The 25,238-nt window shown below is 32.6% G+C and overlaps 1 protein-coding gene across 1 annotated transcript; it reads left to right on the top strand.

Moving 5' to 3' along the window:
* The first annotated feature begins 248 nt into the window (after positions 1-248).
* Positions 249-25,238, top strand: LOC128157988 (uncharacterized). Its single transcript, XM_052820659.1, has 3 exons — positions 249-322; positions 20,455-21,087; positions 24,873-25,238. The coding sequence occupies exons 2-3, from the start codon at positions 20,505-20,507 to the stop codon at positions 25,151-25,153; spliced, it is 864 nt and encodes a 287-aa protein (XP_052676619.1). The 5' UTR covers positions 249-322; positions 20,455-20,504; the 3' UTR covers positions 25,154-25,238.

Here is a 25,238-nt window from a genome sequence, read left to right as displayed (position 1 = left end):
AGGTAAATGGTATATTTAGGAACAATTATCTTTCCTGCGAGAAAAAGTGGGCTGAACCCTCTATGATGCTATGTGCCTAATGGTTAGGTCTAACTTTACGCCTATGTACATGTATGAAATTTAAGCAAGTACGATCGATCAAGTATTTGAGTTGAGTGAGATTGACACTTCAGGCTCCACCCTTCGCCTCTACAAATCAGAATTGACAACTTTGACAAGACTATAAAGGTAGACCTCCATCGTTGTTTGCTTAATCTATCATACATTGTGCAGCTGAACCGTACTATTTTCGTTTTGGGGGAATGAGTCAGTTGAGAAATCGGTAAGTTTTCGTGTGTATAAATTTATAAGTAACAAAGTAGCTTAGATGCTTATATTTTGATTTAGATCGGAGTAAGTGGGCTATTGAATCACATGGACATGTGTAAAAAGCAAGCCAAAACTGTTACTACTTCTAGAAAAATTTTTTCCGGGGTATAGGATTTCATGACAGGTACACACAGTTAAAGGAAACCCTGCAGGAATTCACACCTTGTGCTAATCAGATTGATAGAGAAAAATGTCTCCACTGTAGTGCTCTACACAACTAAGATTGTCATTTTACAACGTGCTTTGATTAAATTTTAGTAGATCAGAAACGTATGATAATTTACTAACAATATTGATACGTCCTTCGGTAGATTTTATCATTATTTTAGGATAATTGATAAAAGATCACATTCATGTGTATGTGCATTACCTGGACAGTGAGTATACATTGATAATGCAGTGTATATCTATATGTTGTAGCTATAAGGGTGTGAAAGGAAAAAAAAATAATAAGATGATACATGTACCGATTTTGATCAAAGTACTGAAAGTACTGTTAGACGGTGGTGTCGTTTGAATATGGCATATTAGATGTATGATAATTAAAGTGTCGTCGAAAAACCGCGGCCAGTATGGCATACTTGTGCTAAAACTTAAAGCCCCAGTTTTTCTCCCATGGGAGAAACTTTTTTTATCAGGGTCTGCTGTCAACAAAAGGTTACAATCCAGTCAGATTTATGACTCTGCAGTGATGCTCTGCCTAAAAAGCTACAGCATTACTGAATGAAATAACAAGAATGTGTTGAAATTTATTCCCACTTGTGTCCAAGGTGGCATTACTGAATGAAATAACAAGAATGTGTTGAAATTTATTCCCACTTGTGTCCAAGGTGGCATTACTGAATGAAATAACAAGAATGTGTTGAAATTTATTCCCACTTGTGTCCAAGGTAAGGAAAACTAAGTGGGTTTGGATACCTTGACCAAACTAATTTTAAAACAACCTTGTCCGCAAAACCTTCAAGATATTGAAGATGTGGAATAGTTCAGACTCGGACTCTGAGAGTGATAATGATGACTGAATATTATGTAAATATGGTGTATTTGCTGTGATAAATAATTGCTACTGTTAATTAATTACTATTAATTTGAGAAATTTTACTTAAAAAGTTAGCAATTGGTGTTTATCAATGAAAGTCAGTGATATACCAGCAGTGCTGAGGTGACGGCTCTGCAACTCAGCTGCTCTATATACAGCTGAATCTAATGCTAGGTGACAGATTCTGATAACAAACCAATTAAATCGAGTTTAAAACAAGCAGTGTGTGTCATACAGTGGCTGCATTAAATTCCCCCGAACTTGGGGCTTTAACGCTTACATGCACAACTGGTCGTGAGTTCCCTACATGGACAATTATGTGGAATTTGTAGTTGTGATCTCAATCTCAATCCACACTTTAAAAAGCATTGTCTCTTGGCCGTCATCTTTGGAGAAAACCCCATAGATTTATCACAGTAGCCTTTGTAGCTGAGAAGTTTGTATCTACAGTAAAACACGGTTATAGCGAACACGCTTATAGTGAATTGACGCGTACAGCGAAGTGATTTTAATTTCCCGTGACTTTATTACATGTTATAAACTCGATGGATATAACGAAGTACCCTTATAACGAAGTAAAATCGCCAGTCCCTGGCACTACGTTATAAGGGTGTTTTACTCTAAAACGTATTTTGATTGATTTCATCACAATACGCCTAAATATTTGATTGTATAAAGAAGGTATTTTTTTTCTCTTTTGACCTTTGGGTTGACCCTGCAAAGGGTAATAATAAAACTTACCAGGTTTTTACTAACTATTTGGACATACATGTTGTATGTTTATTGTCCCTGTCGACAACATTTTCCCTCAATTTCTTTACGGTAAAAAAGTTGCAGTCTCGTGGGCCAACTCACTTGCTTTTGTCCTCATAGACACTTAATACACGTAGGTGTATAGTAAACGGAATGCGTTTACAAGAACCTGTTTAAACTGGCATTGCTTTTGGAATGCACGTCATCATAATCAATCAAATCAATCAATATTTTATCTTCGACTTTAGTGGGTTATTTCTATTTGCTCACAACGAAAGTGAAAAAATTTGAAAAACAAACTAAACAATATTCAATTGCAGCAGTTTCATTTACTGACGTTTTATAAAGATTAATAATTTAATCATTGAAAAGTACATTTGTTTTATTGTATTTAGTCTTAGATTTATTCAAACCATTTGAATGAATTCGGGAAAGTCACTTGTATTTTATTGCTTCTCAGTACACTTTAACACGCATAATATACTTGCTACATTAAACTTTTCTAGTAAACATACAACAGATAGTTATTGATTATTCACCAAAACATTTGCTTTAAATGAGGTCATTATCGGTTCCTTTGTTTGAAAAGCACATATTTGTTTCTAATCTTGCATTTAATTTGCGAGAATTTGAAGAGTTTTTTTTTTAGCTCACCTGAGCTGAAAGCTCAAGTGAGCTATTCTGATCAAATTTTGTCCGTCGTCCGTCTGTCTGTCCGTCTGTAAACTTTTTACATTTTGAACTTCTTCTCTAAAACCGCTGGGCCAATTTCAATCAAATTTGGCACAAAGCATTCTTATGAGAAGACAAATATAAATTGCAGAAATAAAAGACCGATCTTTATTCAAAGCGAAAAAAAAAACATCGAAACTGTAGAAAAAGGGGGTGCATTTTAATAAATCTTCTTCTCGAAAACTACTGAGTGAAATTCAACGTAACTCTGCATAAATAATCCCTATGGAAAGGAAAATATAAATTGCAAAAATTATCGGCGAATTCTGTTTCAAATTTGAGTAATTTACGAAAATAAAAGTAAAGAGATAATCGCTGTCAATCGGTTTATAACTTCGGGTTCGGTATTCCCTATTGAAAACGAAAGTTCTTTGTATAAAGCAGCCATGTTTGAATGTTGACTCATGACAAACGGATCAGAGATAAATTTGCCTGTTGTGCAACACTTTACGTACGAAGGGATACTTGAAACATGTAATATATTTGTGCCGGTTTCGTAAAGTGAATTTGGGTTAAATCTTTCAATGCGTTGACATTTTCACTCGTGACCGACGGGTGTTTTTACGTTATTTTGAATTTCGTTTAATATGCTTTATGGAAATATCGCCTGTATTTTGGAATTTTTACGTATCGAATCAAATATAGACTTCGGTAAGTCAGAGAGTTAATTGTTCACGTGCGCAAAATGAGCAAAATCTGATGCACTAACAATATATTTTATTATAAGTACTATACATTCTATTGGTAATTCGGTACGATCTCTACGTTATGGTTGATTATAATGAAACGTGTTTGGTGAAGATGCTCTGCATTTTCAGTCTAAACGGAGACTGTTTTTGCTGCTAGAAATATATAGGTATAAATATATTATGAATGATAAATTGTGCTCTTTTTTTTTTAATTTAGTGCATGTTTCTTTTGTTTTAATTGTTTACAATTTTCTCTTTACTAACCATATTCAGCTGTGTCAAGTTTCGAATTATAAGCAAGATACAGAGCTTTGCTCACAGAACTGAGGCCATGCTTTTGTGAATTCTGAATAGGAAATACCAAGTTATGTATCTTGCTTATAATTCTTCGATTGACGCTGAAATTTTGATTGATCAATAGAAATGTCTTGCCAAAAGGGTAATATGCTGTAACTACTTTCTTATGCACCTTCTTCAACTATGAATTGCATAAAATCTACACAAAGAAGATGGATCAATAAGGCGTGCAAAATGCCCATATGAGGAATGATTAGATACTGCAAAATCAAAATATCATTAAAGCTAATAATTGTTTTAAAAATAATGAAAAACAATGTATATTAAACGTAACATCGGTTTGTAACCCTTAAGTATCTTAAAAACTTGAATAGGTTGATTCAAACTGGCGTATGTGTCTCAATACCTCCAAATAATGTCATTTTTATAACTTCAATGCCTTTTCTTTTATAGAATGGGTCTGAGCTCCACATTTTTGCTATAGTCTAAATGCGGTTTAATGGAATTTAAACCGATTTTAATCAACAAAAATGTGGAGAGATGACCCACTTTACTTTAAAAATGTCATTTTGTAGCCCAGCAGTTGAACGTTTTTGAAAAATAATACAAGTCCGTAAATTCGGGGCCAACGTCTCATAAAGCATTTAAACAACACACTTTGTTGTGAATGAAATGGCTCAGTGGTTAGAGCACCAGACATTAGGTAACTTTATAGAACATAGGTTTTTAGGTTGTAGGTTTGATACCACCAAAACTTTAGGATCTGTTATTTTTTTCTGATAATTTTTTGAAAAATTTCAAACTGAATATAGTTAGAAATTACCCTTTTGTAAACTTGTATTATAACATATCAAATATATTTAATTAGAAAAAAGTGTTAAATTTGAAGTTGTATTTTACGACTTAACCAAATGGGCAGTTGTACCATCTTATTCCCCCAGTCTTTTTTTTTGATAGTTTTTCGAACACAAGTATATGAAAACGACGCCTTTTAAACAGTTTCCATAGTCCTGACACATTATTATTATTATGAGAAGAAAAGCATTATCGCTGTTCTTAAAATATATTGCAACGGAAAATCATCTTTGTTTGTAGACATTTGTTGTTTTTTAATAAAGATGAAAATAATGGGTGGGCTTTGGTACAATAGAACGACATGCCTGCCAATACATTGATTTGAATTATAGCTCTTTAACATATGTGACAACATTTTTCAGTTAAGTTTATTCTTCAATCAAGTGAGTAAGGATATGAAACGTCATACGAAATGAATTCATGCCTGGTAAATGACAATCGTTTATAATGGAGAAGGCCAATTAAAATGTTTAATGTTTTTAATGTGAAGAATTGAGCGCATTTATTCTGGTGCATTGAGGTACACTTTTCTTCTTTCACATATAGGAATTTTTAAAAATAAAATACAATAACTAGTAAATAGTGGAGGGAGAAATGTACCTTTATGCTCTCATGTATTTAAATCGTTTTATAAAGTGATTGGGGGGGGGGTTAAATAAAGGGAACTGAAAGTTAACCGTGAACAGCAATCGAAAATTTAGTTATTTATATTGCATATAATCTTATTTCGTTTTCGTTAAAAATGGTATTCCATAAAGGTAAGTATGTCAAAGATTAAGTATATGCTAAAATAAGTGTATAATTTAGATATTCATTTTTGGTTTATCTACCGAGGGGCCACATGGCACGGTATCCTTTGAACGACCATATAAAGCTAGTGTTGCTCAGGTGAGCGATGTGGCCCATTGGGCCTCTTGTTTTTTACCTTTTCATTTGAAAATTTTGTGTAATGTCAGGAGTTTTCCACTAATATGTATAATTCTTACGAGGTCTTCAAAGGACTGCGAACGATGGTATTGTCTAGCCGTCTAACTAAAAGTCATTTTTTGAAAGTTGTCTAATTAAACTTAATTTTTTATAATAACTAGATGATACCCCGCGCAATCGCTGGATTTAACACTTTACACATTATTATCATATAATGCTTAATATGTTGAACCATATTTTTGTTCCTTTTTAGTATTGTCCTTGTCCCATTTTTCTTTAAATTTGAAATAAAAAAACCAAACTGCATTGCAGATTTAGAGGAACGGACGGGGATAAAAAATCAGAACTTCAGATAAAAAGACTGTTTTTAAAAAACGATCATTTGGGGGGGGGGGGGGGGGGCATCCCTAATAATAATTAAACATTTACGTAGAATACAATAATCTTTTCAACAAATTTATGTCTTAGGTTTACCTAACCAAGGTTTACATCTGTCGTGATATAAAAAAGTATAAAATGAAATTAAAACACGTTAGGTTATGCATTATTATCCATTTGCATATATATTTTTAACCAAACTTGTCGGGTCTAAAGTACCTGACCGACATGTTAATTCGCCCTATATATAGGGCCATGATGTCAATTAGTCAACCCGTTTCTGGGCAACCTGTTCTGGAAAGTTCTTTTCATTAATACTAAAATCGCATTAATTGTTCCATTTTATTTATTAAATTTTGTATTAATAGAAGTCCGATCCAAGGTATCTGCCCGCGATGCATGATGAACCCGTCCTACACTTTTCGTCAATTAGTCCATTCGCGTTCTTGGTTACCCCGTTCTGGAAAATTCTCAAGCGAATGGGTATCAAAACTAAAATCGCCCACTAAAGAAACGAATTGACTCATTTTATTTATTCAACGTTTGTCAAATCTTAACTTTAATGTATTCTCTAAATAGGCTCACAGTAAATATATTCACTCTTTACGTTATCATTCAATAATATTTCATTGCAATTATATATTTTGATGCAAACTATCCCTGACTTGGATCCGCCAAAGCGTGTCCACCACCTTACTCTCATTTTTGCTATTTCGGGCTTGTTTATCGAAAATGAAAGTAGGTTTTTGATTAATTTCACAATAATAACTTATCAGTTAAAATTCAATTATACCTTACGGACAGCATCACGCATGTGTTGAAATACCAAAGGTGTAAGCAAGTACTCTGGTGCAGGCGTTTTATAGTTTATTTGCAAAATGCCTTAATTTATAAGTATAGATGTAAACATTTATGTATATTTTCATTAAATATAAATGATTTGGTTAAACAAAGCGAGATAACTTTGTATTTCGGGTTAAAATAGCTCATTTCATAATAGAAAATAACGGAAAACGGAAATGTTTTTTAAAACATCTTTTTCCCCCGTGAAACAAAAATTCCTTTTGAGGGGTTTTAATCATTGTTATTTAGCATATTTTTACCAAAGGGTTTGTTGTTTCACGGAGGGGGGGGGGGGGGACATATGTCTACAGACCGAAATACATTCCAAAAAAGAATTTGGGTTTCTAAATTTTCGAAAACTAATTAACAGATATGAATAAAAATGAAATTTTACTTAAATACATATCGTAAATATGTTATTATTAAGTTTCTATGCACATATTGGCCGATAAATAAGATTTTCCTCACTTATAGAGACGATTTCAATGAAATTTTCTTTTAGACCCCGCGTTAGCAAAACTTTTGTTTAAAAATAAATAATTTTATTATAGATTTTGTTTTGATATAAATTGATTAGGATTTGGATATACTTTTTAGCAGAAAACTTAGTTTTTGAATATCTGACAGAAATTCCGAAATATTTGGATATAAAATGTAGGCGGGAAACGGGCGTTAGCGTTCGCATTTCTTTGCATCCAATTTGATTTTTTGCAGTATAATGATACTGCTAATGGAACATGCTGTAATGTAATACGAGCGTACAAGGAGTCTTCGTAATAAAATTTGACCCATGACCACAAAACCACCTGTGTACAAAGGCATGTCTACATTATCAATAAAGGATTCAAAAGATATGGAGTCAGAATAAAACTGTTTACATGTATATACATGTTGATTTCCAAAGAAGTTTGATCCTTGACCTTTTCCCCATCCCATAAAACTAATGGCAATATGGGTAAACTATTCCGCACCAGATTTAAGCAAAATGAGCAAAGAAATAAATGAGTTTTTTTATGGATCTTTTCGATTTCTCCAAATCACGAATAAAACAGTAGTGGTACAATGTAAAATGAGATCTGATGTTTCAACAGGATAAGTTTGCAAAATTAGTTTTTAAAAACACCAAACAAAATCCAAATTGAACGCACGTATTTCTGAGCCGTACAGCTGTGTATATTTTCATTTTATTCTTTGCATGTACTAGGCAATAGATCAAGGGTGGGCAAATCCCGGCAATATTTCCGGAAAGCTACAGTTCTGCAGCCCAGCAAAATACTAAAGTCAAATGAAGCATTCTTTGCCTTAATTCATGTTTCCTTATTTATCTGATAAATGTCCCTACAGATTAGCATGTTGCCCTTTTAATCAATATAACTGTATAAAATTCCACCATTTAATAAGTGTGTTTTTTTTCTTAAGGTTTTTGAAAATCATAAAAAAATAAAATGTATTAATAAGGTAAACAGATTTTCAATTCTAATTTTGAAAAAAAAATCTGTTAGCATAACATTTTGAATGAATACACAGTCCTTCAGTCATTCTCTCACTATACCACAAGCGGTGCTAGCCCATGCCAACAGAGAACAGAGCAGACATAATTATACATAACTAGAGCAGAGCTCGTGGCAAAGCCAATAGTAGGTCTTCCGTTGTTGCTGCAAGTTGAAAATATATATGATTTAGTGTCAAACGATTATACATGTAATGACTAAACTTTCAGTTCTGCTTTTGTTACAAAAACGTGTTGTGATTGAAAGCCTGTATAAAAATCGTGTCTTGAAAAAGACAAAAAGAAAATGTTGTAGGTAAACTACCGATTGAAAACTTCATTAATATGGATTAAATTTTTAGATGAAAGGTATTTACAGCCTTAAAATGGTTTATTATGAATAATTTGACTGTTATTTTCAATGCAGCTTCATTACTTTTCTCCAAAATCGTTTCGGAGCGATTCTGCAATTTGTTTGCTACATTACGGGTATATGGGAGGCATTTTAACTGTGGTATAGACTTGTCCCGAGACACAGTTAGATTATTCTAACTAAGCATAATGTTGTGAAATTAATAGCATTATTGTAGGCTTTAAAGCTTTATTATGTAAATGGCAACAATACGGTGTGTCGATGTATCTATTTCGTAAATGTCCGATATCATATACAATGTCAAATCGTGCACGCACGGGTCAAATTCTAGTAATGTATTAAAAATTATTTTGTTCATAACTATAGAAGTTTAGCGTGTTCAACAGCTTAATTTAATAGCCACATTCTCAGATTACGATCTCACACTTTTAATGTGAAGATGATTGACTTCGAATAATAGTCTCATTGTTTATCAATTGACCACTGTAGTGAAAGCACCCTTCAACTGTTACTCAACTACATAAAAATTGATGACCTTGGGCTATATATGTTCTGAGCTGTGTGCACTGAAGCGGCAAAAGATTTTCAGTCGCACGTGGCGAATGAATTAACACAGACTGACCGAATAAACAAACGGATGGGAAAATTCAACACGTTAAGTAGAAAATGTTACACATAAGAAGTAGTCACCAAAAATGATTTTCGACATGTACAGATCTAGATATCTTTTCGCCAATTTACCAAATCCAAAAAAAGTCCAGCCCGAGCACTTGGCAGCGGGGCGGGAGGTGGGGGGGGGGGGCAACGCAGCAAAGAGTTCGTTTCCATAATGAAACGAACGACCATGTAGAAAAACTACAGAAGTTATTTATATTTGACCGATAGAATCTAGTCTAAACTTGTTTAAAAACTCACTCTTTTATCGTGCCAACAGCTACCGCAAACATGTAACATGGACTTTGATTATAATTGATTTGATTTTTAAACTACTTTGTACGCTATCTTATAAATCAATGCTGAATCAATTGTACAAGTAAAATAAATTTACCTTTTTATCTTAAACCAATATAATAGTTGAAAACATAAAATATATTACGTTGTATCCGTACACAATTTCAAACATGCACCTATGTCTGACGATGTGTCCGATTTGGAGTAATATCGCTTTTATTAATTTTCAGAACGACTTTTTAATTTGCACTCAAATGTTTCATAAAAGGAATACAAGATGGACAAACTTTTATAACATAAAATTAAAACAGTTCATATATTTACGGCTATATAAACTCAAACATGTTCATATACATGTATGTGTGCGTGTGCGAATCTTGCGTATTTGATAACCGCTTAACCCAAGGTAGTGCAGCCGTGACTGATCATCTCGGCCGTGGGCGAAGGATAGAATGCGTAAAGGTTTAACGCACACACACGCACATCTCAGAACCCGGGAAGATTTGAAAAGTTTGCAGTGTAATGACTAAATCTATCAAATAGAAGTTCTTTATTTTTAACTTAAGACCTACAAATGATCTATGTCTGATATTGCTTTAGATTGAGAATGACATTGCTTTTATTCATTATCTGAACGGTTTCTTAATTGACACCCAATCGTTTAATCCATAAACTTTTATGTGTAATTAAAACTAAACAATTCTTGAGTTCGCGGTTTAAAAACTCTTATATGAGAGACGCAACTCTCGTGTATTTTTTAGATAACCGCTGACCGCTATATACATGAAGGTAGTCCAGCCGCGACCCTGGTGACCGGTTTTCTCGGCCGCGGGCGAGTGATAGCTTACGTAATGGTACATACACAGCTCTGATTCAAGGTAGATTTTAAATGCATGCAGCTAATAGCTAAAATGTAATGCATATTTTTTTACAATCCGTATTTTGTTTTACTAAAAAAGAAAAAGATTTTTTTTTTCGATTCCCGTTTTGAAGGATTGTGACTATAAAAACTCAACAACAATGACTTAAACTCCTCAAAAAAAAAGCATGTGTTCTAAAAAAAAAAATTCTTATGAATTAATGCCTCCTGTGGTAACTTTATGTCAGTTGTTTTCTTACAAAGAATTTCGTTAACTTGCCAAATGAAAACAGGTACATGTTACTATGTAAAGCTTTTTACACTCATACTACACAAATCACTAACAACATAACATTGTAACGACCTTTATGAGATCCCAACAAACAACTTTTCCAGCCATATTGAAATCCTAATCGTTTTGGAGTTATTAAGCAATGACTTTAAGGGGTTTTTGGCCCTTAATTTGAGGGGCCAACCCTGTTTTTATTGGTGTCAACAAATGAAAGCCCTTGATATTTTGCACATCTTTTATTCAATATGTTTTAGCAAAATATTTTTCATTTAAAAGATACAAAAGAAAATATGTCTAAATTTTCGCACTTTTTGGAATCCTGTTATTTGACCCTCTACCTTTTCCTAAATTAAAACGTAATCCAAAAACAAAAACCGATATGCACAACTACAATGTCTCTGTTATTCAAATTCGTTGGATTCCCATTCCCTGCTATCATAGTGTAGGAGCCTTTGTCTGGAAACCAAAGGCCCTAAATTTTTTTTAAAAAAGGGAATAACTCGTTAACGGAAGAGGATTTCTAAAATTTATGAATTGATTAAGATTATGTTTTGTAAAGTCTATAAGCCCTGAAATTTTAGCAAAAACTGTTCAGAGATGAGCACGATATGAAGCCTCAAAATTCGCGTCTAGGAAGAAAAAAAAAGAGATAAAAACAAAGGCAAAGCTCGTTGCTAAGCAACGAGTGGGTCTTTCGTTAATGTCAAGAGTCAAGCTAGAAGATCCCCAAAGAAGCAGTATTCTTAAATTAATAACAAAATAAACTCAAACAAAAAGAAAAAAAAAATGGAATTATTCTTGGTACGAGTTAACAAAATCCGAATGAATCTAAGTACGAATTAATAGAAACCTTATCAATTTCAGGAAGAACTTTGCAAATCCACATCCAAATGCGTTCAAGTACGACTTAAATATTTTGAATTATTTAGAAACGAGTTAATTTCATTTTGAATGTAAACTATTTTCTTAACCAAGACTGCGGAATCAAAATTTCCGGAAGAATCAATTTTTAAACCCCTATATCTCTGTAATGCATTGTCCGATTTTAAAACGGATTTCAGTTTTGAATTAAGCTTTATAAGCTCTTATTTTTTATGATGATAATTAACAAATTATCACTCTACAATAAGTTATTATAAAAATACTTTGTAGCCCTCGATGCCCCTAATTTGAGGGGCAGTCCCTTTTTCTTGATATCAAATGAAAGGTCCCACAAATATAAACATATTTTGTTCAACAAGTGTTCACGAATTGTTAGCTGTTCTAGTGATATCGGAACAACAGTGTTTTATGGGCCGACCCTTCAACTCCTTACTGGAACCACCAACAAATATTTTTAAGGTAGAATATTGTTGAGAACATTATTCTGAGCAACTTTTGTTCAACAGAGTTTTTAAAATATTTCTCCTTTTCTAGATATTAATGATCAAAGTTTTGGACTTTTGGCCCATTAAAACCCCTACTTACGTAACATATGATTTACGTATGGTATTATGTAGACAGACATATGTACAATGAACATTTTTGCTTCTATAATTGAGAACAAATTATTGTTAAGTAAAGAGTTATTATAAAAGGACTTTAGAGCCCTCTTGGTCCCTAATTGGAGGGACCAGCTCCTTTTGACTGATATCAAATTAAAACCCGTTTAAACTTTTGCATTCAATGTCTAAACATTTTTTTTTACATTAAAAGATATTACAGAAAATATGCAAAAATTTCGTGAAAAAATTTGGTGCTAATTTTCAGGTTCAGGTGCATGAGCCTAGGCCGTTTGCATTTTTCCCATTTGGAAGCGTGGAGGAACATCTACAAATATTCATCTGCAATTACTAAAAAATTCAAGCTTCGATCTTAACATGAGCTTTTGTTCATGTTAACTAAATTAAAATTTTGAAAATGCAATTTTTCATCCAAAATTGCACATTTTTTTTTGCCAAATAGACTTAAATACCTCTTATCTGTTATGATATCTATCATAATCAAGTAATTTTTCTGCTGATTTGAGAAAATATTTCACGGTATAGTGAGCCACCTTAATAACGATTTAACAATTATCGAATTATTTTAGGTACGAGTTAATTTAACTTTGAACATAACCCTATTTTCTTAACTAAGAACGCGGAATCGAATTTTCCGGGAAAATCAATTTTTAAACCCCAGTATCTCTGTAGTGCATCGTCCGATTTTAAAACGGATTTCAGCATTGGATTAAGCATAAAACGTGTTTTGTTTTTGTTTAACATTAATATCAAATTTTCACTCAAAAACGAGTTATTATTAAAAGACTTAGTAGCCCTTCTTGTCCCTAATTTGAGGGGTCAGCCCCTTTTTCATGATATCAAATAAAAGGTCTCGCGAATATAAACATATTTTGTTCAACAAGTGTTCACGAACTGTTAACTATTTTCGAGATATCTGAGCAACTGTGGTTTATGGGCCGACCCTTCAACTCTTTACCGGGGCCACCAACACAATTTAAGGTATCATATTGTTAAGAACATTATTCTGAGCAACTTTTGTTCTACATTACTTTTCAAAATATTTCTCCTTTTTCCGATATTAATTATCAAAGTTTTGAACGTCTGGCCATTTTACTCCTGGACAAGCCGATAAGGTTCAGATCATTATCTATCAGATCTGAAAGTTTCATGTAAATCGGTCGAGTAGTTTTAGAGAAATTGCGTACACAAAATTGGTTGGAAAAAAAAAATAGGGAAAAAGAAACCGAACGAAGACAATAAGGTCTTCCGTTGGAAACGGAAGACCTTAATAATATAGAAGAATGAGAAACAGTAGAAAAACAGTAAGGTATTCTACTGAAGACGGAAGACCTTAATAATAGGGAAAAAGAAACAAAGCAAGAACAATAAGGTTATATACACAGCAGTTTCGCTGGCACTTCTACAATACACGGTAGCTGCAAGGTAGCGGCTTGTTCAAAATTAAACAAAATTCCATACATGTACATTATTTTAATTTATCTACATAATAATTAGCAGCTATAATGCTTAAAATATCTAATAAAATATAGATTAGTTCTCAAACCGAAATCGACACATAGGTAAAAACATCGAATGTAACACTGAAATGTAACAGAGGAATACCTAACAGAGTTACCGTTCCTTACCCGCTAGGGTCCCCGAAAGAAATACTCTTTGCATGTTTTGATTGACTGCAGGTAACGTGTTTAAAGAACTATTAAAAGTCCGATAATATGATAAGTGAATTTCTCTCTCTCTCTCTCTCTCTCTCTCTCTCATAATACTTATGTCATCAAATCCCGCAACTCATCAAAAAATCAGGTAAACACTTAGAAAAACTGAAACTGATGTGGAAGCATCCTCAGGTAGTGTAGATTCAAAGTAGTGAAAATCATGACCCCGAAGGTAGAGTGGGCCACTATGGGTTGGGGTCGAATTTTTACATATTAGAAATATTAATTGAATTAATCTATAAAAATCTTCTTTACAGAAACTAATCGGCCAGGAAAGCTGAAACTTGTGTGGAAGCATCCTCAGGTACTAAGGGTAAATTCAAGTTTGTTTAAATCATGATTCCCGGGGTAGGATTGGGTCACAAGGGGGGGGGGGGGAGTACATAGGAAGATATACAGAAACAAATCTTATAAATCCTCTTTTTAAAAACAATTTGCCTAGAAAAATTGTAGATTCAAATTTGTTACTGAAATCAAAATGTTGAGTAGTAGGGTGGGGCCACATTGGGAATCCAATTTTACAAAGGAAAACATTTTCATGATACATGTATCTACAAAAACTTACAAAAACTGAAACTGATGCGGAAGCATCCTCAGGTAGTGTAGATTCAAAGTAGTGAAAATCATTACCCCCGGAGGTAGAGTAGGGCCACTATGGTTGGTTGTCGAATTTTTACATAGGAATATACAGAGTTAATCTATAAAAATCTTTTTCTCAGAAACTAATCAGCCAGGAAAGCTGAAACTTGTGTGGAAGCATCCTCAGGTACTAAGGGTAAATTCAAGTTTGTTTATATCATGATTTCCGGGGTAGGATTTGGTCATGGATGGGGGGGGGGGGGGGGGGTACATAGGAAGATATACAGAAAAAAATCTTATAAATCCTCTTTTTAAAAACCATTTGCGTAGAATAACTGTAACTATAGTGAAAGCAACCTGAAATAATGTAGATTCAAATTTGTTACTGAAATCAAAATGTTGATGAGTAGGGTTGGGCCACATTGGGAAACCAATTTTACAAAGGAAAACATTTTCATCATACATGTATCTACAAAACCGAAACGTTATAACATAGTGTTCTACTTAATCAATATATGCAATTTTTGACATATTCTTAAAAAAAAAATTCTTTAAAATTGTTTTGACTTTGGCCCCTTGTTGATTCTTTTGCCTCACCAGGGGTTCAGAGTTTGACGTTCATGTGTGTTTATATCCCATATATAAAAACAATTGTTTAGGATATGTTTGAGAACTGCACCGCTCAACCTTTGATATGACTATAAAATCATTTTGATACTTTATCATAAACATTAGAATTATCAGAGGAAAATGGATTTTTATTTATACAGAATCTACATGTATTGCACTAGAGGCTATTAATGATCATCAAATTTCTGCCTGAGCGCCTTAAAGGCATCATTTTAATTTGTTTTGCTACTTCACATTTTAAAACCTCACAAAATAACATGCATTTTTTAACACACACGCAAAAGAAGTTAAAATGATTTGGTTTTAAGGGAAAAGTTTAAAAAAAAGTATGACTTTGAATTTCTTTCATCGGAGCTAGTGATAAATGGAAAAAAATCCAACATTTTTATCAGTCAGTTTTCTTTTCATAATTCAAGCTTGACGTTATTAGAGACTTTCACACGAGTAGCATTCGGGTGTGAGACATTAACACTCTACAGATCACCAAACACACTGAACTGTAGAACTGAAACGAGGGTTTGAAAACTCGCCGTAATTACCGGTACGTAAGTGCGAACTATGAAATATTTGCATGTACTTATTTAGATCTGAAAATGTTAATGCAAAACGATGTTTACTTCTAACGACAACATAAATAGAGAATGAGGTAAGGACACTCGCCGCAAGCCTTGGCGTATTTATGTATTCTTGGCGTTTTAATTTTAATTCATACTTCTGTGCTTTACAAAGAAATGATTGGCATGTTGGTGTGTTATGATGGACGCTGTCTTGGAAAATAACAATTTTAGTTTTATGCCGCTATCAGTAAATAAAAATTAATATATATATATATAAAAAAAATATAAAAAAATATAAATTAATTTTTATACTGACGAACATACAGTTGAGGATTATTCTGTAATAGGTATCGAAAAATTAATATATATATATATATATATATATATATATATATATATATATATATATATATATATATATATATATATATATATATATATATATATACATATATATATATATATATATATATATATATATATATATATATATATATATATATATATATATATATATATATATATATAATAAAAAATAACAGAAAGCCGATTCAAAACTCTACCGGTTTCATTAAAATCTTCAGGAGTATTGAACAATCACCATAGATACATAAGATACATACATTTCAAATGATCATTGTGACGTCATATAACATCAAGTATATGTTGCGCTTTTCAGAGTTCATTATGACGTCATAATATAAGCGTCTTATAATAGTACGGGAAAAACATAAAATATATTCAAATATTCCATAATTGTACAAGAAAAACATAAAATATATTCAAACATTCATAATTATAATGCATTCAGTTTTGGTTTATATAATGAAATGAAATGTTTTTCTTTTGTTTCACGCTCTTTTTCGGTTGTTGCTTTATAAAATTTATAGATAGGACACACTGCAAAGTTCGGAAAAATGTTCTTGGCACAGTTTCTGAGATGTCCGCTAACAGCCGTGCACTGGTATCAAAACAAAATACCAGTGCACGGCTGTTAGCGGACATCTCAGAAACTGTGCCAAGAACATTTTTCCGAACTTTACAGTGTGTCCTATCTATAAATTTTATAAAGCAACAACCGAAAAAGAGCGTGAAACAAAAGAAAAACATTTCATTTCATTATATAAACCAAAACTGAATGCATTATAATTATGAATGTTTGAATATATTTTATGTTTTTCTTGTACAATTATGGAATATTTGAATATATTTTATGTTTTTCCCGTACTATTATAAGACGCTTATATTATGACGTCATAATGAACTCTGAAAAGCGCAACATATACTTGATGTTATATGACGTCACAATGATCATTTGAAATGTATGTATCTTATGTATCTATGGTGATTGTTCAATACTCCTGAAGATTTTAATGAAACCGGTAGAGTTTTGAATCGGCTTTCTGTTATTTTTTATTATTTAATACTTGTGTGGATTAACTTTACTCATTTTGGATTATATATATATATATATATATATATATATATATATATATATATATATATATATATATATATATATATATATATATATATATATATATATATATATATATATATAATTAACAAATAAAATTAATATAATAAATAAAAAAAATAATATATAATTTTTTTTATCTAAAGGTGGTTTTAAATTTTTATTGACTTCTATGCCAATTTTATTTATTAAAGGTTGAATCTTTGTAGATAATCATTAGCATATTGCCGTTGACAAGTAATGATTTAAAAACTTCTCGCTATTTTTCTGTGAAGGGAAATTAAAGTCTCCCAAACATTTTGCTCTATTTGGTCCCTGATGTAAGGTTATGAAATGTCACTCGAGTTCACGCCAGGTAAACAACAATCGTTTAAGGGAATTTAAGACCATTTTAGTTTTTGACTGTGGCCTTAGGAAATTTTGCAACAGTGTTCAAAGACTGTGCAATGGCTTCCAGTTTATCTGTCGACACTCTGTTGGTCATCTTTGTTCACTTTCAGATATGAGACAACATATATGAAAATGAAATGTATCTAATCGACGTGGTTTATCCATAGAGCTAAATAGCATCTTTTTACTTTTTTAAATCTTATAAATGGTCAGAAAATGAAAATAATGCGAATTTAAGTTCGACTTTTTTTATGAACTAGATGATAGCCCGTGCAAGCGCGGGAATTAACACTTTGCACATTTTTATGATATAATGCTTAATATGTTTGACCATTTTTTTTGTTTTGTTCATTTTTGTATACACTTTGTCCGATTTTTTCCTTATCTTATTCTTTAAAATCGAAATAAAAAACAAACTGCAATTTTGGATATTTAAAGGAGAGGGCAGGGATGAAAATTCTAAACTGAAACGGATAATATATACATGTACGTGGCCTTAAACCTGTTTGTTGCAGCTGACTGAAAAAAAATGAACTTTTTAAATTGTATTTATTTTAAAAGAGTGAACGAGTATTTAGTGTCTCTCGTTCTAAATTTGGTTCTTTAGGTCAATTTGCAATATAAACCTATTACTGTCCAAATTAAGATTTTCAGATAAAAGACTCCTTTTTTGAAAAACAATCTGGAAGGGAGGGAGGGGGGGGGGGGGGCATTCCCATTAAACTTCTCCGTTTATGCATACATCATTTATCCATATAGACGAAAAATACAATAATCTGTTCATTAGTCATAAATGTTTTCAAATTGTATAAGGTTCAGAACAAATCTGACGTGGGATAAATAAGTATGAGATTAAAACACGCTAGGTTATGCATTATTATCCATTTGCATGCATATTTTAAACCAAAGTAGTCAGATTCAAAGTGTCTGCTCGATGGTAAATTGCCCTACACTTTCCGTCATGATGTCAGTTAGTCAACCCGTTTCTGGGCACCTCGTTCTGGAAAGTTGTTTCAATCAATGCTAAATTCGCATGAATTGTTCCAATTTGTTTTATTAACTTTTGTATCAATCGAATTCCGATCCAAGGTATCTGCCCGCGATGCATGAAGAACTCGTCCTATACTTTTCGTTAATTAGTTAATCCGCGTTCTTGGTTACTCCGTTCTGGAAAGTTTAATCCATTCTCTCACAATAGGTCGTGCTTCGCAAGCGAATGAGAATCAAAACTAAAATTGTCCACTAAAGAAACGAATTGACTCATTTTATTTATTCAACATTATTTGTCAAATCTTAACTTCTGTGTATTCTATAAATAGGCTCACCGTAAATATATTCACTCTTTACGTAATCATTTAATATTATTTCATTGCAAGTATATATTTTGATCGAAACTATCCATGACTTGGATCCGCCAAAGCGTGTCTACCACCTTACTCTCATTTTTGCTATTTCGGGCTTGTTTATGGAAAATGAAAGTAGGTTTTCGATTAGTTAAAATTCAATCATACCTTATATACGGACATCTTCACGCAATTGTTGAAATACCAAAGGTTTAAGCAAGTACTCTGGTGGAGGCATTTTGTTTTTTTTGCAAAATGCCTTAATTTATCAGTATAGATACTAATACACCAAACAAAAAATCTTGCAGGTAAATGATAACCCCTTTATCCAGTATTTTAATCATATAAACTATATATGTATTGCGTGACCTCTGAGACAAAAATGAGTGAAATAAATGTTTGCATCATCTAATTGTGAAGATTCAACTGTTTGAAATTATGATTACATGTGATTATGTAGGCCCACAATTGATGCTGATTTAAAAAAAAATACGTGCAGTTAATAATATACCGGTGTTAAATATAATTCATCTATCACAATATTTACATTTTCAAATGTCTGTCTGTGATAACATTATGAATACAAATTGTGAGTTAAACAAAATGGGCGTGTCTTATAGCATAATCGAAAAACGGTAGTCATACATAAAATTAATTAACTTACCAGAATAAACATTTGTTTACATGTTTTTATATTTCAATCTTATTCGACTAAAGAATGTCGCAAATTCAAGTAAAAATCTATGGAGATTCGCACTGCAAATGATATAGAATGAAGTCCAGATGAAAATTGTGTGAGGTTTTCCAAAAGACTTCCAAATGAAAAATTATAAATCTTCATAAGAAATCTGTTTTCCGTTCCTGTGAATATCTCTGAATAAGTTTATTATGTCAATGCTTTTGGGCCGGCAATTAGATAATTTAGCCTGAGCAAAACAAAATATACGTGATGACAGGCCAGAGATGAAAGGGAATTTACTGATTTAGCCCCACTATTGGGCTCGCCCTCCAAACAGTTGCACCGTAAAACATATTAATAGGGTACACAAGTATCACCCAAAAATACAGTCCTAATTTCTTGCCATAAATGCTGTTGACTTGTGGCGTGGTCATTGTTTGTTTAAGAATTTCTGTTGAAGCATGCACTTGTCTCGTGTCAGGTAAATTGCAGTTATAGTTTTCCTAATAAAATATGAAAATGAAAATTGGCACCATAATCACGATCGAGGAGGTCTAGTATACCTCAAAAGAATTGAAAATTGCAAGAATAGACGATTAAACGAGTAAAATTAATTTGCAAATGTCCTCCAAACCAGATGTTGCTTAATCCGGCCAAAATTTTCAAAACCACCCTCCGTCGGACTATACAAGTTTTTACATGTACTTGTAATGCTGATAAATTTATATTTTTACAGAAACAAGTACGATATAAGTGGAATGAAGGAAAGGAGAACGTAAAGCCAACATGGGGATGCCATTTTTTGCCCTGGAGATGTTGCAGTCGGTAGTTCTGTTTGGGACACTGGCTGCCGGCTTTTTGGTGCTGCTATTTTTGATGCTGGATAACTGCAAACATACCGTGATAACTGTAGTCATAGTAACGACTGGCCTGGTGCACGAGTTGTACTGTGCATCTGTGTTGGGGTATTTCAAGCGTTTAATGCAGATAGAAAGTCTCAGACCAAAGGACGATGGCTGTCGAGATTTCTTTGTCCCAACGCTGATTTCTAACGTCATATTTGTTACCATCATAACTACACATGTTGTTCTTGCTGGATCCTTCATTAGGAATAAAAGTACAGCATACAATTTGATTGTTGTGCACGCATTGCTTTCTGTTTCCTTGATCATTTGGCAAAACCCAGAAAAGTCTTTACACCAAACGGCCTCGATGAATTTAACATCAGATGTGCAGGTGTACTTCACTGTATGCAGGAACAATGTGGACAAGAATGCTTCACATATTTTGATGGAGTACATATTGTACTATCTTCCTCTTGTGTGCTTTTATGTGTGGACAGCCAGGCAGTTATCTACAGCTGATACAGGTATTGTCTTACTACTGTTCAAATGCTAAACTAATGTAGATTCAAAATTGTGTATCAATAGAATTGCATGCCCAAATATGTTAATATTAAACCACCTTAACTGTTTAAGAACTCTCTACAGTTAATTTTTTTTCAGATTTCCTTCAATATTTGACATTAAATATCTGGGTAGTTTGACAATTTTTAGAGCATTTGTTGCACGCATTTGCATAATGAAAATTAATTTGCCATAAATCATGGTGAAAATAGGAATAAAATATGTTTGAAATTCATCTGATAGTCATGCAGGACTTCATTTAGAGGGGCTGCAATTAAAGTTCTATAAATGTTTCAAATTACGTTCAGAAAAAAATACAAAATCGTGTCTGATCTGGAAATGTCTAGACCTGTTGTTTTGACTACGATCATAGTGATAGACTCACTGTCTGTCTTTTTTGTACAATGTGAAAGGGAATAATTTAGTATCTCCAGCTTTCCGAAACTTTTATCTGAGTCATATGAACACATTATCGTAATTATTACAATCGTTTTAATCGCATGGTTTCTTTTTCTACTGAAAAAATTATTTCTACAGACTACGTGTACTTGATGATGCATGATTCACGCAATGGTTTCAAATGCAAGCAATGGGCATTTTGTTTTTACCAACATAAAATATATCCTTGTTTTTACAAATATGTATGTGCATGAATATGAAATTTTTAGTATTTAACCTTGAAACATTGCAAAATTAATATGTTTTATTGTTTGTATGTAATTGATATGTGCTAAGACATTTGTTACAGTTTTAAGAAATCGATAACTACATTGGTTGTTTTACATGTTTAGAGTTGGTCAGATGAATAGCATTTTAAAATTTATGGACACAAAGTAGATATATAATTTTTTTTCCCTCAAAAATATCTCTTAAGGACATTGGATCCTGCAATCAAAAGTCTTAATTGTTTTTTTCTAAAGTGGTTTTTAAAAATCTACACACATAGCTTAGCCAAAATTTAAAACAAAATTCTGGGGTCTATATACTTCATTTGGCGCTACGATGTATTTAATATGACCTTTCTGCACTCAAAGTGCAGATTGCACAAAAATCGGTTTTCTCTCTATATTTTATCGGAATGAACCATGGCATCAATTACAAATTTATACTATTTAAAATAAATAAAATTAAAATTATCATAAAGAAAAATGTTACAATATCTTCACCTAATTAATATTTTGACCTTTTTGCACTGATAAAACGCTATTCTTATCCATTACCAATTCAACATGTAATGAAATTATTTAAAAGTCTCAAACTTTTTCTCCAGTAATGATTAACTTGTCAAAAAAAATCTTAAAATTTCAGGAAATAAAACAAAAAGTATGAGTCTATTATGTAAAATTTTAGATATGGCATGAAATATGCTGATTTTAAGCAAAAATTGGGATTCATTTTTCCTTGACTTTTATGGAATTTAAGTTAAATTTGGCAATATGTGTCGATGGAAATATTGAAACATTGTAAAATAGTGTTTTTCATAACAAAAAGATATCTAAATGCACAACATATCTGGAAGTGTTGTTTGCACTGAAAATAACGAATTATTTGTGCTTATATATAATTAGCACAAACATTGCAATATACAATATACTCTCAAATTGACATTTACCTGCCCATAGTGAATGATATACATAAAGCACGGAGAAATTCATCTTATTGGAGCTCCACCTCCGCCCCGGCCGGGGCTTGAACTCACGACCTTTGAAATCCATTTTCCTAGCAGTGAGCGGCCACCGCACTAACCACTCGGCAATCTACGCAAGTCTTGCCAAGATGGCCGAGTTGTTAGTGCGATTGCTGGTCACTGCTAGGAGAATAGATTTCAAAGGTCGTGAGTTCAAGCCCCGGGTGAACAAAGGTCGAGCTCCAATAAGGTGAATTTCTCTTATATATTATACATATATTACATGGCTTTGAGGGCGACATACCAGAATATTTGCCCCGAGGTGACAGGAAAGCCCTGGGGTGTTATATCGTCCGATGCCGAAGGCAGAGGGCGACATAACACTCCAGGGCTTTCCTGTCACCGAGGGACAAATATTCTGGTATTGTCGCCCGAGAAGACATGTAATATATGTTATATAACATTTTTCAACAAATCAAACTCGGGTTATCAACATATTTATTTAATTCACAAGGCAGAGGCAAATGTTCTAAAAACACTCACGCTTGAGTTTATCACTTTTGTCGTATTTTTTTTCATCAATTAAACTATCGAGTTCATCTGAATTTAGATGAACAAACCGCAGACGTTGGCCTGACATGTTTAAAATTCGCGGATCTGTTTACGTTTGCTTAGCAACTGGTCGCTGAATTTCGAACCCGACGTAATTAATATGCAGAATTCTTGCACGCGATGGTGATATTACAGTTTCGTGAGGGCAATATAACCATTTCCTGTGAAATATAACTGTTTCCGGGAGGGCAATATAACTGTTTCCGGTGTGATTCAGCAATTTTCAGGGCATAGTAATAAAATTATCTCATTTGTGACATAACGGGAAAACTTATTCAAAAATGTTATATATATATATATATATATATATATATATATATATATATATATATATATATATATATATATATATATATATATATATATACCCCTTTTCTCATACACTGGCTCATATATATAAATATATATATACGAAATTGTAATCATTTAGAAAATAATTTCAATAATATTAATAATTTTATATCCTATACATGTATTGTCAGGCCGTTGGAGATTTGAAAAATAATCGACAGTTTTTGAGGAACGTGCCGCGTGACCTTGATATTTTGTATATGATTTGTCAATATCAGTTACTCAGCTCGTAAACCAGCAGATAATGTTGATATATGTACATATCAAAATATTTACATTTGAAAGTATGCTTTCTTATAGAATAACGAAAATATCCAGTTCTGTGTGGACTTTTTTATGATGTCACAATGATTAGTGCAGGTGCTTATCGTTTGACAGTTGCATAATTGTAAACGTAAAAACGCCGCTATATTAGTAATTTTAAACAATTTGCCTTTCTCAAAAGTAAATATAAGTTAAAAAACAGCAATATTAAAAAAACACCAGGATATGAACTTGGTTGGTACGTGATCAAATATAAAGTTCATATCACGGTGAACTTTTTAAATTCCTGTTTATTTCTTAATTGACAAGGCTAAATTATCAAGTCATTGTTGGAATTCCTAATTCACTGTATATAAAAATTATTGATAAAGAATCTCAATAAATATGCCTTTTTTTTAAAAAAAGTACATTATAAGAACGTTAGATGATATTCATCATTGACTAACATGTTATTGCATCCAAGACAAGTTCATAACTATGCTTTTATATATAACTGCATGAGTTCATTTTTAATCGGGTTTTTCAACGGAAAAATCCGGTTATCAAAATGGTGAAAATGGCGGGCTGGAGGGCGGCTGCCGAAAGGGTACCCGCATTATACGTATAACTCCTCCTACAGTTTTCAAGATAAGAAGTTGTTCTTTTGCAGATCAATTATACATATATCAGAGGTGTGCATATTGCTAGGATTTTGATTTCCGATAATTTATGAAAAATAAAACCCCAGCTTTTGAACTTAGTCATTTTGGCAAAATATTGCATATAGGGTACTCTATTTCATTAGATACGGGTTGACATGGATTATGGATACAGTTCACATAAATGAAAACCCGGTTTGCTGTCACATTGACAGCTTTTCACTTGTTCAATTTGTTGTTTCAAATTTTTTGACAGGTGTCTCCTTTTGGAACATTGCCATTCTGAAATCCTGTGCCCACGAAAATGCCACATGCAGCCGTTGTTACAAAATGAACTATGCCTTCCAGATCGTGCTGTTTTACATCGGAGTGGGCGTGGTGATAGCTCGGCCATTACAACTGTTCTATGGAGTCATCCACAATGAACCGGCAATTGATGTCATTCCAAGCCTCAGTAACACTGTCGTGTATTCCTTTTTATCCCTGGAATATTTGACAGACTGTGCACATCTGAAACATATTAACATGCCACACTAAGTGGACTTTTGAGTTTTCATTTGTATAACATAAAGTATGCATCAAACTGTAGTATACACATGAATAACATATTTTATATAAAACG

This window comes from Crassostrea angulata, chromosome 8 (assembly GCF_025612915.1).
Source record: "Crassostrea angulata isolate pt1a10 chromosome 8, ASM2561291v2, whole genome shotgun sequence".
Taxonomy (NCBI): Eukaryota; Metazoa; Mollusca; class Bivalvia; order Ostreida; family Ostreidae; genus Magallana; species Magallana angulata.
This window is presented reverse-complemented; position numbering and strand designations above follow the sequence as displayed.